Here is a 17,678-nt window from a genome sequence, read left to right as displayed (position 1 = left end):
TAAGGCCAGATCCAGCCCATGGGGTGCTTAGATCTGGCTGTGGGGTCACTCTGGAAACAGCAAAGGATCGACCCTTAGTGCCTCTGCCAGCAACAAGAGAGCTCAGGAGGGTCACCTGCAGCCTCCCGAGCTCCGTTTTAGCTGGCAGAAGGTTGCAGAATGCGATCACAGCCAAAAACAGAGCTCATGAGGGCTGCAGGTGGCCCTATCAAGCTCCATTTTCACTGGCAGAGGGTTGCAGGAAGCTGTCACAACTGAAAATGGAGCTCAGCAGCCTGTTTTTGCTGGTAGAGCACTCAGGCTACCATAGGTGCACCCAACATGAGTGATGTTGAGCTCATCAGCCCACCATGGCCAACACCCACCCTGTCTCCCCCAAAGTCAGACTCAACTCTGATGTAGCCCTCATTGAAATCGAGTTTGACACCCCTGATTTACAACATCAAGCCATGTGCTTCCTGGTTTCTTCAGATGGCTTGGTGTGAGCTTTGAGCAACTGCAACTGAAAATTCTGCAAAGCAGTTTTAAAGGGCCATCTGCTTTGTAAAAGTCTTTTTTACCCCAGCTCTTTTTTGATAAAGTTTACCTTGTTTCCAACTTCCCTTCTTGTCAGTGTATCTGAGATTGTAATGGTAAATTATCCATACCAGAAATAAAGTTTCTGGATCTTTTTCATCTTTTCGTGGTTATGGGACAGAAATGGCATTGATCACTCTGGTCAATGACTTTCATCAGGACCCAGATAAAATGAGTCTATCCAAGGACCTATTGGAAGTGTTCAATCTATGGCATATCTCTGGAGCCATCTGAAGGGATTCGAAGATGGGAACATTTGTCTTATAATAGTTCAACTTTTATTGTAGTAGGTGATTCTAATCAGTGGTTATAGGCTTTCAACACTCAGTCCCCTAGAAAATCCTGTGTAGAATGCCTTGGGAGCTCATTCCCATTTTATATAATTGATACTGGCTAGGATCGTATGCTGATGACATCTGGTTATCTATTACCCCCTCAGGAAAATGTATAGAGATGTTGGCTTTTAACTGTATACTTTAACTATCTGTGTGCAACTTTTGTTTTTGTTTTTGCCTTTTATCCTGACTTGGTTGTCATATTTTGTTCAAACTAAGGCAGGTTATAAATATTAAGGAAGGAAGGAAATACTAGGATTGCAAAATGCCATGTATATTTGAATGCAGGATCTAGATAAGCTTGTATTCAAAACCCTCTTAAAAATGTCTTCATTTGAATGAGGAATTTATGTTTCATCCTAAAATATTCCAAAGAATAAGATTCATTAAAAAAAATAAAGTAGAAGTATGATATAGCTACATGATATTTATTACAGTCATCAGAACAAGAAGCAAGAAAATGATTAACCTCATTGGTTTAATAAAAAATAAAACTCTAATTATCATTTTTCAAAGTTTTTAAGTATTTCAGGATTGGGTGGCAGAAAAAATGTAAAGGTAGCACAAAGGATCCAATTACAAAGAGAAAAGAATTTGAAAATGTGATTTTTTTAAAATCAGTATTCAGCAGTAAATGTAGAGCTCTTCTGGGGTTAAAGGTAATACTGTAGTTTATCATCATTGCCAAGTTATTCATTAATCTTCTAGAGCAAAAAGGATACACTGCCATATTTTTTTACACAAAAACACATACATACACATACATTTTATACACACACACACACACACACACACACACACACATATACACACACATACATATATGTATATGAATGTTAAAAAAAGGAATTTAATTAATTATATTTGTATTTCTACATAGCAATACTGAGATTTTTGAAACCCTTCGCTGAAATATTACACTGAATTTGAAATCTATCAGCCATTCATCAGGCACTAAAGATGATGGAACTTAAAAATATCAAGACATAAGAACAAAAAGAATGCAAGAAAATTTTAAGGTAGAGAAATTAGAAATAAAAAAATTCTTATACAACAAAAAAGGCAAAACTGAACCAGTCATGAATGTAAAGAATATTCTGGAACAACATGCAAAGAAATGATTTGACTATCCCAGTTTCCCACAGAAGCACACAGCTGGAGAACCATATGAAGGCACATCATACCTTCATGAAGAATGCATGTGCAACAGGGGTGGGATTCAAATTTCTTAACAACCGGTTCTGTGGGTGTGGCCAAATTTGTGGGTGTGGCTTGATGGCCATGTGACTAGGTGAGTATGGCTTGTATGTAAATATTACATTAAATATTTTTTTTTTTTAAAAAAAGAGCAACTTTTACCCCAAAGCAGGCAAAGCTGGCAGGCAGATTGAGTTGCTCACAGAATCACTTAGAGATCTATCTATTTGCAATTGGTTATCTGAGTCAGTGGTGGGATTGAATTTTTTTTAGTACCGGTTCTGTGTGTGTGGCTTGGTGGGCGTGGAAGGCAAAGGATACTGTAAGATCTCCAGTCAGAGGTGGTCTTTGCCCGCTTTCCGAACTTCTCAAAATTTCCACTACCGGTTCTCCAGAACTGGTCAGAACCTGCTGAATACCACCTCTGATCTGAGTCTGTCACATAAAATTTGCTAGCAAGCAAACTCACAAAATTAACTCACAACACATCATGTATGTAAATATTGATATATATTTTTTATTAAAAAAAGAGCAACTTTTACCCCAAAGCAGGCAAAGCAGACAGGCAGATTGAGTTGCTCACAGAATCACAAGTTAACTTAGAGATCTATCTATCTGCAATTGACTACCTGAGTCTGCACTGAAAAGCTTCAGTCCTAAGGAAGGTTCGGCTCCAGAGGTGGTATTCAGCAGGTTCTGACCAGTTCTGGAAAACCGCTAGTAGAAATTTTGAGTATTTTGGAGAAGCAGCAAATACCACCTCTGACTGGAGATTTTACAATATCCTTCCCCTGCCACACCCACCAAACCACGCCCACAAAACTGATAGCAAAAATGTTTGAATCCCACCTTTGTTCAGCTTTGCTTTTAGATTTGCTAGAAAGCAAGAAATACAAGGATTTCTGGCTTTCTAGCTCATCTAAATCTCCTGGCAGAGCAGAACAGCTGATAGTTGGGGGGGGAGGAAAAATAGCAACTTACCAAATGAGGCAAGTTGAATGGCTCACATGCCAGGTAAGGAGTGAGTGGGAAGGGAGGGGCAGGACCAGCCAGTGGAGAGATTTGCCGGTTCTCTGAACTGAGGACAATTGTGTGTGCAGCCTTTGCAAGAAATCATCAGCTATGGACAGCTGACAAGAGCTGTGGTCGGGTGTGCAGCGTTTGAAAATCCTCTTGTTTCCTGCTTTTTCAACCTCAGCTGTGCTGCGCAAAGCAGCTGAGAAGGGAAACGCAGGGAATAAAGGACAGTCTAGAGCCCGGGCAGGCAGGTGGGCTAAACACTGAACCGGTTCGGTGTCAGCTGCTCTGTTTTCCAGATTTCTTGGTTTGGTTTTAGATCTTACGTTATTTATATTTACAAAGCCAAATTCTGGCCAACAGAGGTTTTTAGAATGTCTTCACATTTTAGTAACACAATTCACATCAGATTCAGTTCATATTTTTTCCCAAATTACTATTAATATTTTAGCTATAGAAAAATGCTGATTATAAAAAGCACACTAATATTCTTACTCTAATATTGGAAAGAAATTATGAAAGAGCTATATGCTGTATTTAAATAAATAGAACTTTCAAAAATGTATCTTTTCAAAAATAGATTATCTTTACCAATTACCATGATAAAATTTAATATACAGGACTGTAAGAGTACATTTCACTTTGGCAACATCAAATGTTTTGGTTTCAAATATTTATTATTATTACTACACAAATTGTATGAAGACAAGTGTGTTTAATATGACAGATTTATGTGCAAGTATTAGCCTATATGAACTTACCATGTACCACATACTTTGCCATTTAGGATCATTAAAAAACATGGTCTGCATGCTAACAGGTTTGTAATCTCTCTTTCTTCTTATTTTTACAATTTGCTGTTCTATCCATTCTACCTGTTAAAAAAAAAATCACATATTAAAAACAATATCTTGTATATTTGAAAACACAATGAATAGATACTATGAGGTTGAACATAGCATCTGAAGACAGGTTTTGGTGGTTTATTTGATATATTTTTAAAAATATTTCTGGATAATTACATAGCAACTTAAAAACATTCTGCAAAAATGCTTTCATGCTTATTGTTTATGCAAGGTAAAACATAAAGGAGATGAAATAAAATAAAAAAGAAAGAATACCTAAATAACAATGATCTACTATTAAAAGATCAAACAATTTTTTATGAATTTCCTTGATGCCACTTGGATTTCATATATTTAAAAAGGTTTGGTTTCTCAATGCCATTATTCTATATTCAAAAATGCTAAGCCTGAAACACTCTAGAAAAAGACAGTGAGAATTATTAGGAGAATGATCAGTCAATGAGTCAATCTTTATTTAAGCCAGAGCCAATATTAAATATATAGAATGAAAACTATTCCAAGAATAAGAATTTATGGGATGACCAAATTAAAAAAAAAAGATTGAGGAAAGAGATCAAGTCCTCTTTTTATTGCCAAAATCATCATATAGCTAGGGACCTAATAAAAAATCATCAAATAGCTAGGGACCACCCCCTGGAGTGATGTTAAAAATGCAGGGTTAAGGGAGAGTAGATACTGTTGTAAAATTAGTTTTATAAGGTTTGGAAATTATGCTAGTTACAACCAGAAAAATGGACTGAGAAACTGAAATGTTCAGGATGGGGTTGCATTTCCCCTCAACAGTGTATTTAAAGCTGGAAGTGTTCCTAGAATTTGGTTGACACAAGGTTTGAAAAATGTAACTATGATGTCTTTGTACCATTAAGGGTTCAGCATAGGTTGTGACTCTTCCTAAACTGGTGAGTATTATTCATGCCTTAATTACTAAAAGAAATAACAATGGGAAAAGTGTCCTGAAATTATATACAATAGAAATATCAACATCCAAGATACTTCCGAAGATTTTCTCTACTGAGGAATCTTTAGTATTAGAAGATGAAGCCTTCTAATTCTGGTCATTACCAGTTTGGAAAGTTACAGTATTTAATAGAATTATCCATAGAAATATGGCAAGCAACAGAAAATGAAATAGTAAAAGTTCCAACCAAACTATGTGAGTAAATCTGAAGAATAACACAATGTCCAACAGATTGGAAGATATCAAGGTACATACCAATACCAAAGAAAAAAGAAGATATAATAGAGTATGAAAACAATTGTACAATATTCTTAATTTCACATTCTACCAAAATAATGCTTAGGATCATTCAGTGCTGTTGGTATATGCTTCGTTCAACAAAGAGCAAATTCCAGAAAAATCTTATTCTGCTCTTGCGAAACCTTTCTTTCTTTCTTTCTTTCTTTCTTTCTTTCTTTCTTTCTTTCTTTCTTTCTTTCTTTCTTTCTTTCTTTCTTTCTTTCTTTCTTTCTTTCTTTCTTTCTTTCCTTTTTCTTTCTTTCTTCTCCCCCTCTCTCTTTCTCATTTACGGGGCGGAATGGGATTTGTTGTTACTTGATCAACCACCTCCACAGTGTGGTACCCCTTATTGGGACCCCAGAGCCAGGTCATTAGGCCCTTATGAAAGGATAGGATGGTTAGGGTCAACCTAACATTGGGAGGCAAGATATTCCAGAAGGCAGGAGCAACAGTAGAGACGACCTCACTAGCTAGAATAATTGGGCTGACGGGACCGACAGCATGCCTCCTCTGGCAGCACGAGTGATATGGTTGAAACCAGGATGCTACAATATAGCCAAAATGTAGTGAACAGATTGGGTCCAGGTTGGCAAAGAGGTGAGACAAGACTTTATACTGTCACTTTATTTAAACTATATGTGGAATATATATGGAAAAAAGCTATGTGGGGTTTTAAAACTAGAGGAAGAAATATCAATAATTTGTGCTGTACTGATACAATGTAATGATCTTCAAGCTCTAGTAATGAAAGTCAAGGAGTCCAATGTAAGATTAAATGTAAAGAAGACTAAAGTAATGACAACAGATACAGCAGCCAGCCTTAGGAAATGACAATCAAGATATTGAAGTAGTAGATAACTTCTGCCTTTTAGAGTCAACTATCCACAATTAAGGAACCAGCCATCAAGAAATACACCAAACAGCAGCAATGAAGGCCTCACAACAGATCACGGGTGTCAAACTTGATCACATAATATGCGGTGATGTGGTGATGTACCATAATGGTTTTTGCCTTTGCGGAGCCAGGGTGGGCTGAGTGTGATGCATCTGGCCCACGGGGGCTGCCAGTATGAAACTCCTGCAATAGATATTTAAATGCTGGCATGTGACACTCTATGGAAATGAAATTGGACTTAGAAGAAGCAGCATAGAAAGAATATTGATGCTTTTGAGCTTCTCTGAGAAAATCTATCTACCGTATTTGCGGCATAAGATCGACTTTTTGCCCCGAAAAACATGCCTCCAAGTGGGGGTCGTCTTATGCGCAGTATCCACCTGCCGGAAGCTTTAGGAGGCTTGTTGGACGCAGCGAAGGCGCCTCTGGCTTCCCTGGATCCCCTGCGTCGCTCCGCTTCATCCGCTCGCCTTCGCTCCGCCCGAGGCTGCAGCCTCTGCTCTTCCCACGGCCCCTGGCACTCTGCCCTGCCGCTGCAGCCCCGGGGATTTCTGGAGGCGTTTCCAGTGGTGGTGGGGTCGTCTTATACGCCGGGTCGTCTTATACGCCGGCAAATACGGTAAATGGTCAGTCAGAATTGAACATCAACCTGATGGCACATAGTAATTTAATTTAGAGATCTCAAACTGAACTACTCAAATGCTTCTTGAAGACAAGGTCATTAGGCTCAAGAGCACAATACTTACTATTTTATACATTGATACAAAAGTGTTTAGAAAGTAAAAAAAATGAAGAAAATGAAAAGGATAATGGTATGCCATTAAACATAAGTGTATTAAGTTAAAAACAACAATGGTAAAACACTGCAAATCAGAGTTACAAAAAAGCAATTTTATTTTGGTTATTTACAGCAGACAAACTTAATTAGAACAGCAATGTTTGGTTTATTAATTATATACCTATTTTATAATTATAAATCTATTTATTGTAAAATGTTTCTAACCCATCCAAGGTCTGATAGATTTAGGGTAAGTTACAACAAAATAACGAAGAATAATGAACAAAACAATTACAATCCCATTATCAATATCAGATAAACACGGTAAGCATCCAAGCACCTATTAAACTAATTTAAACTAAGGGCAAATAAGAGCAAAGCTACAGTGCCTCTTTGGGACCAAAAGACTCCCAGATTACAGCATAAATCACTGAATCATTCATCATTGCAGACTCTGCTTCAAGTGGCATCCAAGCTTCCTTCCTGCTTCCAGCATATCTTCCCTGGCCCATTCTCGACTTCCCACTATCTCTGTCAAAGTGCTGCATCAGAAACAGTAGCTGCCAAGGAATGTGAGAGTGGGTGGAGGTTCCCAAAATGAGGACTCATCAGCATGAGAAACCTCAAGATCACACCTATGGAAGACCTATCGGATTCATTGATGAGTTGCCAGGCTGCACTCCAAGTCCTGGCTTACTGGGCGTAATGCATGCAGGCAAAATACTGTTGCTTGCCACAGAAAGTGATGTGGAATCTGCATATGGGCCATAACTTTGAAAACTTTGATCTAAGGCATTACAAAGCTGTTCAGATGTTCTTATTCGCCAGAGAAGCTTTTAGAATATGTCCCTAAGTCCGATGCCTGACTTTCTGTCACATCAAAGAGAGCCTGTTTTGCTCCCAGCTAATAGAACGCCCTGCTCTGTGAGTTGGATTTAGCTTTAACTCCCTCCGTATTTAGGAAATCTGTCAAGACGCCTTCCTTTCACCAGACTTTAATTATTAAAATATGTTAGTACCTATTATAGCGTTAATTTTGATCTATGTTTTTAACTTTTTGGTTTCTATACTTTATTAGCTGACTTGAGTACGCACTTACCGGAAGGTGAAATATACTTTTTTTTAATTAAACCAATACAATAAGTATTTTGATTAGAGTGGTCCTGTTTTAATGTTATAGTAGGGCTGAGCAGTTCTTTGGTTTATATGAAGAATGTATAGACTTAAGCATGTTTTGGAATAGTCTAAATCTATATGAAAAAGATCCAGGTCTAAATACAAGTACTTCTCTTTCAAACTATATATACTTCCTACTACTTATTCCCTGAAGGATGTTTTACAGTAAGTGAATAAAATGAATTTGAAAAGAGTTGGAAGTTTGGATGCTTCACCACAATGTTGATCTGAAAGATACTTCCAAATCAAACCATCAAACATTTAGCAAAAGATAAAGATGTTGGAACAGCCTTCTCATTCCCCAGACTTGAACATTATCTCTGAGATTTCAAACAGCAATGCATGCAAGGAGAACTAGGAATATCTCTGAGCCAGAAGATGTCTGCAAGGAAGAGTAGGGAAAAATATAAAAATAAAAATACAAAGTGTCCTAATTGGATATTTGAAACATTTGAAGATTCTCAAAATAATTACTTTAGATGTCAGCCCCCAAACCATCTTGATTAAGATTAGGGCTGCCACAGGGAGGATGGGGAGCTGTGGGAACGAAAGAATAGTGAGGAGGGAGGATAGTCACAATGGCATTCTTTCGAAAGAGCTCAAGGTCGAGTCGCTGGAGTTTGGAGGGGAGTGACAGGACTTGGCGGGAATTCAGAATTAAGGTGGATTGGAGAATGTAACTAAAGAATCATCAATAGGGGCTGGGTGTGAGTTTCAGCGTAGAAGGGGAACTGCAGGAATTCAGATTCAGGTTTTCCCCAGATGTGGTAATATGACTTCTCTAATAAATTCTCACTTGGATGGACTTTGTCTCTGAATTTGGGATGGAGAGTTTCGTTGGAACACTGACATTAGCAACACTCCAAGTCCATTAATTATCTAGTAACTGCTCTTTGCAGTTCTTTTGCTATGATTTTTCATAAAGACAATGGGTTCTGTTTCCAATAATCCCAATATAAAAATATTTTTGCTTTATTGGGGAAAGATATAATAGCATATCATATTTTACTTTACTGTTGGAATAAATTATTATGTCTTAAATTCTGGAATCCACAGGTTTATTTCTTGATAGTTATTCCAACAATAAGAGTGATTAAAAACTATTACATACTATTATGGATTCAAGTAGGGTACAAAATTTGTTCAAATAATAGTAGGTAGGAGTAAATCACACAGGTCCTTTACATTTTTTAAAGACTCTATGATTATCTGGAGAAATACTGGACAGAAGTATGGTTTAGTCTACGTAGAATTTAAAAATGTTCAAGAAAGAAAAAGGTATGAATTACATAGTACTTAGCTATAAATAAACTTGGAAGTCCTGTTTAGGTTGCATTCTAAATTACATAAAATAAATTCTTGCTTTGTCTTCTGTGCAGGAAACTTTGGTTTATGTGTCCCCATTTTCCACTGATCATAATTTTGACGTGTAAACTTGCAGTTTTATCATGAAGTAAAGGAAAATGTAACCTTTTCAGAAATGTAATTTTTATTTTCTATTTAAACTGCGAGAACAGCTCCCTCTAGAATAGTTTATAGTAAGGAGTTACATTTTAACAATTGTAAGTCAAACACCAAACATTCTAAGCAAATGCATGAGCTTAGAAACTCATTTTAAATTAAAGATGATCAAAGAAATTATAAACAGATGTATAGACTATTTTTTTAAATTTCATATGCAGTTTATCAGTACATATATGAAATTTATACTGCAACAATTTCTAGTTCATTGATTAATGATATAGAAATATATTTTCTACTTTAAATAAAAAACAAAACAGTTGGCTCATATCTAACACATTTAGGCTTACAGATACAAATAATCAGAGTTGGAAGGGACCTTGTAGGTCATCTAGTCCAACCCCCTGCCCAAGCGGGAGACCCTACACCATTTCTGACAAATGGCAGTCCAGTCTCTTCTTGAAAGTCTCAAGTGATGAAGCTCCCACAACTTCTGAGGGCAAGCTGTTCCATTGGTTGATTGTTCTCACTGTCAGAAAGTTTCTCCTTATTTCCAGGTTAAATCTCTCCTTGTTCAGTTTCCATCCATTATTCCGTGTCTGGCCTACAGGAGCTTTAGAAAATAACTTGACCCCTTCCTCCCTGTGGCAGCCCCTCAAATATTGGAAGACTGCTATCATGTCTCCTCTGGTCCTTCTCTTTACTAGACTAGCCAAGCCTAGTTCCTGTAACCGTTCGTTGTATGTTTTAGCCTCCAGTGCCCTAATCATCCTGGTTGCTCTTCTCTGGTTGCTTTTTTCAACAACCCTGGATGAATCATGTTAAAAAGTTAGTCTTTGAAATAATAATGTTTTGTTTAATCTGAATCAGTACTTCAGTGGATCAAACATATGCATGGCCAAATCATGCAGAATAAAGACACTGAATTCATACAACAGATAAGCAGGAAAAAAATAGCTCTTGTTATATTTTGGATTATGAATTCTCTTGTCCTTACTTTTTACTTTATCTTTCATTTTCCATGGCTCAAAACCACTTTTTATTTTAAAATTTCTTTCAAAGTATTTTCTTCCTCTGAATATTAACCTTGCATATTATCAGTAATAAACAGGCAGTTTTTGTTGTTTCCAATTTCCTGTTGCTTAGCAGGTGAGCTACAAAATTGCTATCACATCTAATTAAAGCTCTTTAACAAGGAAAACAATCCCCAGTTTTATTCGGCCACAGCAGAACTTTATCCTCATTTGATTTTCTTGACCTCAGGTCCAGTTACACATTATTTTCTTTTGAACTCCGGACTCCCTGATGTGAATAAGGTCCCTGCTATCAAAACAGAACTAAAAAGCTTTCATCCTACCTTCCACGAGAGAGGCATAGGAAAAGGGTCAACCCCCAGGAACAAACTACAGGGTGACTTTAAAAACTTTTTTTTCTGAACAGAACTACGCAGATGTACCTAGAAAATAATTAACAATTGGATTGCAATCCTTCTGTAAATAAAAGATGTAGCAACATTACATTAATTAGATTACAGCATTATGGGTTTTTTAAGGGCTGAAATGGGCCTTTTTCTAGATGATATGAGCTGCCAGGGATGAACAATTCGCTGATTTATCCTCTTGTTAGAAAAAGAACTCTGGAATCAAATGGATCCTATGAAGATTTTACACTGCAAAAAATTGTGAATAGCAACGCATGCTAATTTTTAAACTCTTTACTGTTAAAGTAATTCTACTGACTCTTAACTACTTTGGGGTGGTATGAAGTGTGTTTAGCATATGTGGAAAATCCTTGACCTATGACCATGAATGAATAGTTGTTGACCAATCCCTGGAGTTCTGGCAGTGCCAGCATTCCTGCAGTTGTATGACTGCAACCTGGAAACTTGACAACTGGCCTGAACTTCTAATTGGTTGCAGCACCTCACAATCACATGCATTTGCAAACTTACTTGCCAGCATCCCCAAAAAGTCACTGTGGAAGCTGATAGGGAAGGTCAGAAGTAGCTGGTATAAGTTCTGCTTCCCCAACCCATACTGCATCTCTCCCATATGCTTTTGCACCATCTCACAGGCAATTAAGGTGCCCGGACCTCTCAACATGCCTTCTCCCAACCACCACCAGCAACTTATCTGCCTGCTGCCTCCTTTTTCTTTTTTTCTTTTTTTTTGAGCTACCTGGGACTTGCACTTTCCTGCTGGCCTCCCCACTTATTCACTGTAGGAAGTTGGCAAGGAAGTTGCCATGTCTAATGACCATGGAATTTGGTTAATAATGGTAACTGATGTTGTGAAGCAATCCAGAATACATCACTTATCAATAGAAATTGAGACTGGCTCCATTAAAAATGGCATTTTTAGAAGTTGTTACAATTATTATAACTTTTAAGTTATCACAAAAGGAAAATCAAGACAATACTATGCATAGAGTACAATTTTTAAAGGAGAAATAATATAAAAGCAATAATTAAAATAATTTCAATGTTTCTAAATGTGTTGATGTAATCATCACTTGGGAAGAAACTAAAACTATTTAGTTTTCCAATTTTGCATTTACTGATTTTTCTCTTCTTTTTTCCGCTCTTGCTTCATTTTTCCCCCTTTTCCCTTGTTGTTTTCCATTTACACAATTATGTACTATTTTTGAAACAATAACAAAGACTGCTGACATCAATATTAATATATTTGGAGTTTTATTGAGATTTCTAGTTATTTCTTAAGATTACAATTAATGTGGTTCCACACATTGAATTAATTATATAATAATTTTATGAATTTTATTATAATTGTAAACTCTTTGTTTATTTTCTCATATTTTATTTTTTATTCACTATGTGTCTTTCTGTCTTCTTTTTCATATGGATATTTATCCTGTTCCTTTATTTTTTATAATTTATAACTAAGGAGAAAAAACATAATGCCAACGTGAACTTTATAGATAAATATAGTTTACACGAAAAGCAGCACTGCAATAAATATGGCTGATGTTAAGTACATTAAGTAAATGGAATTTAGCATGCAATATTTTATTTAAATAAAAATGGAAGTGCAGTCTTTCATAAACTATCCTACAAAATAAATGGAATACTTTTAATTAATGTGGTTTAAATTTTTAATATTAATTACTCTGTAGAGCATATGTATACATTTTTTATGAAATAAAAATGTTAAGCACAATTATCTACATTTATTCTTCAGTCATAAAATGTTAAATAGAGTTTTGCATAATAATTTATACATACATGAATATGCACCCATCGTATATCCACATACATGCATATCATCCAACACCATTCTTTCTTATGGTTAACTATATAATTCAAATGGTGGAAAGAAAGTAGGCCAGTAAGTAATAGTAATTAAAGCACATGTTTTGTAAACTGATCCTCATTCATGTATTCTCTAAGACCAAGCCACTCAAAGCTTTCTTACTTGTCACTTTTGTATTCAATCCACACTCATTCAGTAGCCACTTGCTCTACTCTCATATTACAAGAAGTCTCCAGTTTGCAAACGAGTTCCATCCCCAAGGTGGAATCTCCCCAAGCACAGGAGAGATCACCTATAGGAGCAATTTGTCCTTAAGTCAAATATGTATGTAAGATGGGACGGTATTATGTAATACTGTATAAGTATTGTATAAAGAACTTGAACCCTAACCCTAACCCTAACTCAAATGTTCTATTCTTAACTGTGGATCATCCTTTACCTGGAGACTTGCTATATTTGTTTTGAGGTTTTATCTTCATTCATTCTCTCCATTTGACCAAAACAACTTAAAGTATTTCTTATTTAGAGTAATTTCTCATTAGATTCTAATATTTAATTCAGAACTCATTCATTCAGAACTCATTCATTCTTGATCCTGCAGCTTTTTGTTTTAGTAGGCACATTTCTTATTACCTATTCCAATTGCATACAACTTACTTCTAGGTTTCTCCTGACATACTCAAGTCTCATGTCCACATAATAATATGGTTGAAATGAGCTTACATGAAGCAGTATTTTCTTCGACTGGCAAATGTTTATTCCTCACAATATGCCATCCACTACCTGGTATTTGATATTTTTAAAACTTTTTTTTAGTTAGCATTCTTCAATGATACACTATCTCCTTGCTTTGTTTTTTTCCACCTTTTAGATATAACTTGAAATTGTCCATCCAATTTCTCCTGTCAAACACAATTCTGGATTTTGCTGCATTAATTTTCAGACTAATTTTCATTGTATCATATACACTTATCAATAACTTGCTGCAAAATTACAATATACTCAAGAATTGAAATTAGTAACAATCAACATGGCAAACAAACATACATGATCAGGGCATACAAATTTGTACTTTGTAGGTCAGGAGAAGCTCATTTAACCTCTTGGCCCCATTGCTCTTCATTGGAAAGGAAGGAATTATAGGAAAGTAAGCAGGCACACAGTGGGGAATACACACTGAAACAATGCACTGGCATTGGCAGATGTGAGGACACTCAGCAAACAAACTAGTGTATTCTCCTTTGTGTGCTTACTGTTGTAATCTCTTCCTCTCCAATCTTTCTGTTCTGGACAGTGGGGTTGAGGGGTGAATGGTCAAGCATAGGAGAGATTGGGGAGAGGGAGAGAGAGTTGGATGTTCCCCTCTTGCTTTTCAGACGTGGGCAGGAGTAGACTTGGATGATTGATGAGGTGATAAGAGGCAACTTCCAGTCATGCATACAGCCAATGTGATAAACAATTGGCTCTTCCTTGTTTTCTGCCATATCTTTCTTTGCCTGTCATTATCCCAGTAGGACTGCACATTCCACACCACCACCCCAATCCCTCCCCCACCTAGGTTGCTCCACACCCAGGCCTCAGACTCAGCATCTCTTAGATCAAGTATCAGCTACTTCATTTCCCTTTCTTAAACAACACATCACCAACCAACCACTCTCTGCAATCTACTCTACCCTCACCCACTCTAATCTCACCAAAGTGAGAAGGGGAGCAACATCAAAATGGCAGGAATGACTCTAGGTCCCTGCCAAATTCGCTTCTTGTCCAGCGAGAAAACAGTAACCATACCTCAAAAAGACACCCCCACAACCCTGACCAAAAAAACATCAATCCAAATGACAATACTTACAGTATACTTACAGTATACAAACATGCATACAAACAGTGAAGAAAGGAAACCTTGGAGTTAGTTTTAATTAAAGTTCAGTAAGCTCCCTGTAACAGCAGTCTACCAACGTGAATGAAACTGGCAAAGAATGTGAATGTGAAAAAATGTGTGGCATAGGTCCAGGTTACCTGAGTAACCATCTCATCCCAATGGGATTGGTTTGCCCCTTTCACGTCGGCAGAAGGGGCACGCTGAGGAGCCGACTGGCCAAGAAATTCTGGCTGCCAGTCAAGGACAAGAGCCTTTTCTGCCATGTCTCCCACCTTCAGGAATACTGAACCCCTTGAAATGAAGTCCAGTCCCACCCAAGCCATAAGGGCCTTAAAAACTGGCTCTGCTGATTCGCCTGGAGTCCAGATAAAGATGTGTCATCCTAGAGGTGAATTAAATTGAAGTTTCCCAGTCCACACCGTTGTATTCCCTCCTCCACCATCTAAACTATTTCTCTGCCAATTTTAATATTATGTTTGTTGTACTACTATTTTAATCTTTCATATATTGTTTTATCAGATTGTAAGCCATCTGGAGTCACACGAAGTGAGATGGGTGGCATATAAACATATAAACAAATAAATAAATGGATAGGTTGCTAATCCATATTGCCAATCCAATGGTAGTCACAGAACACTGGTTGTTATGAAGCCTCCTGCAAGTTTCTGTGCCCTCTGCCATTCCATGCCCTGAATCAGGAGACTGAATCTGGTACAGTTTCATCTAGCTGCTAATATGATCCTCCTGCTGCTGCCTAAAAGCCCAGTCGCAGCCCCATAATCGCCACCTGCTGTTGTCTGGGAAAGCCACACCAGAACTGATATTGTTGCCGCTGCCCCATCATAAAATACATTATGACGCAGGTTTTATTGTTTTGATGTCCTTGTGGTTAGGAATGTATTCCTATATCTTGTTCAAACCCAGTGACTAATTGGTTCAAGAAGCAGTTGCAATGCGATAATAACATAAACACTTCCCATTACTAAGCTTCCACGAATAAGTTTTGGCAAGCAGTGATTATTATTCATCTGTTTGGCTTAGGCACTATATTACCAAGAGTGGGAAGCCTATGTGTTATGCTAGATTGGATTGGATTGAAGAACATCTCAAGGAACGCTGCAATGCTATGCTCCCTTGAGGAACATCTTTTCCTCATCTATTAATTCTAAAAAGCAATGGTAAGTTACTATAATATACACATTATCTTCTACAAATTGTCATTAAAACCCAATTCAGGTTGTCTTTTAGTCTTCTCTACTTGAAATAATCTGCAATCCTTGCCAGTATGATCTCTTCTTTGGTTATCTTTGAAGTCCAATTTAAGAACATTCTGGCCATATGAAAGCTATCAAAATGTAGTTATGCATCTTATACTGTGAAGACTTTCTGCTTATATTTTTGCCTGTATACAGGGCCCAAACGAAACAGCTACTGTTATGCTACATTGATATGGAGTAAAGAGCCTTTCAAAAGTTACATTGCATATATGGCTTAGGAATTCTTTTACAAATATCCATATGGTAGCTATAATACTTGATACAACATTGACGATTTAATTTATTAGTTTTATTAAGTTGGGCTATTGCCTTTAATGCATAATTTTATTAACTCAGTAGATGGATTACATAGTAATGAGTGTCCTGTAAATTGAACTTGACTTCTGGTGACTTCAGGAATCTAAGTAGTTATCTTGGTGATAATATGGAAGTGGTTTGTCATTGCTTTCTCCTAAGATATTTTTCAACATCTCTACTGAGAATTCTTTCTCTCTGTCTCTCTCCCTGGAACATCATATCTGCATTACATTCAGATACTGCCTATTTTGTCCTACTACAAGACCAGGCAGTATCTCTCCATGTTTCTCTGTCTCCTCTCAGACTCTTCTTTTGAATATGTTATCTCACTTTCATTAACCAATGACAATGAAATTATTACAACAAAGCTTTAATTAAAAACCAAATGTAACCCACGCTAATAAAAATATTAACCTACAGAACATAAAGCTCGATTAAAAAATTATCTGGGGAATATAAGCTTTGAATCAAAGCCTCTGCTTATTTCTTCGACAAAAAATATTCAACTATAGTAGGCTTTGCTAACTGTCATTATTGTAACTGTAACTGTTTTAGTTATCGTAGTTTTGCTATCCACACTCCTACAGTCAACTGTACTACCAATGCCATTTGCGCACTTCTCACTTGTACAAATATAGAAAGTCCATTTCAAATGTTTGTATCTAATGTGCAGATGATAGGGAAAAATGCAAATAGAGCAAGGCTATCCCTTGAGTAAGCATTGTAAGCAATTAATCTTTCTTTGTATATTGAAGGTCCCAGTTCTTTCTATTAGGGATTGTATGTTTAGTTAGGAAGTATAGAAAATGATAACAATAGTCTGTCTTATTATGAGAAAAAAATCCAGTATTCTTGTATACATTGTTGCAGCTTTAAAAGAAACTAAGTATTATTTTTAGGAAATAAAGTTTATTTTAAATGTACTAAATGTACTCTCAGCACACACTGTAGGAACCTCTAGAGAATAGGCACTCTTTCTAGAAAAGGTCAGGTTATGCAATTAGTCTTAAGCAGTTTTCAGCAACAATGCACATGTTTTCATAAGACAGTGCACTATAGCCACAGCTTCTGAGTATACATGGAAGAAAGCTAGCTGCTGTTTCAATGCTTACTTCCCAACACACTTTGCTTGACTATCTCTGCACTCCATTCCCTTGCAAGACTCTAAGGCAGGGCTGTCAAACTCGCAGCCCGCGGGCCAGGTGCGTCATGGGCTGGTTCCGCCCCTGCCTGGTTTAGCAAAGGGGAAAAAAGTCCCGCCCCATCACATGACGCCATGATGACACAAGTTTGATGCCCCTGCTCTAAGGGGACTTTCGTTCTCAAATATCAACAGATACTTTCTGCCAACAAAAGCTTTTCCAAAGGCTGCTCCATGTAGAATATGTTGCAGCAGTCCAACCAAGTTGCCACACAAA

General features: G+C 37.0%; 1 protein-coding gene across 1 annotated transcript in view; it reads right to left on the bottom strand.

Moving 5' to 3' along the window:
* Positions 1-17,678, bottom strand: part of PCSK5 (proprotein convertase subtilisin/kexin type 5) — a 145,336-nt gene that overhangs the window by 100,921 nt on the left and 26,737 nt on the right. Inside the window, exon 3 of the mRNA XM_026675098.2 lies at positions 3,887-4,000. Within this exon, the coding sequence (XP_026530883.1) occupies positions 3,887-4,000 (114 nt within the window). The remainder of the gene's footprint in view (positions 1-3,886; positions 4,001-17,678) is intronic.

Source organism: Notechis scutatus, chromosome 2 (assembly GCF_049901735.1).
Source record: "Notechis scutatus isolate UNSWTSFEM ecotype Mainland chromosome 2, rNotScu1.2, whole genome shotgun sequence".
Classification (NCBI taxonomy): Eukaryota; Metazoa; Chordata; class Lepidosauria; order Squamata; family Elapidae; genus Notechis; species Notechis scutatus.
This window is presented reverse-complemented; position numbering and strand designations above follow the sequence as displayed.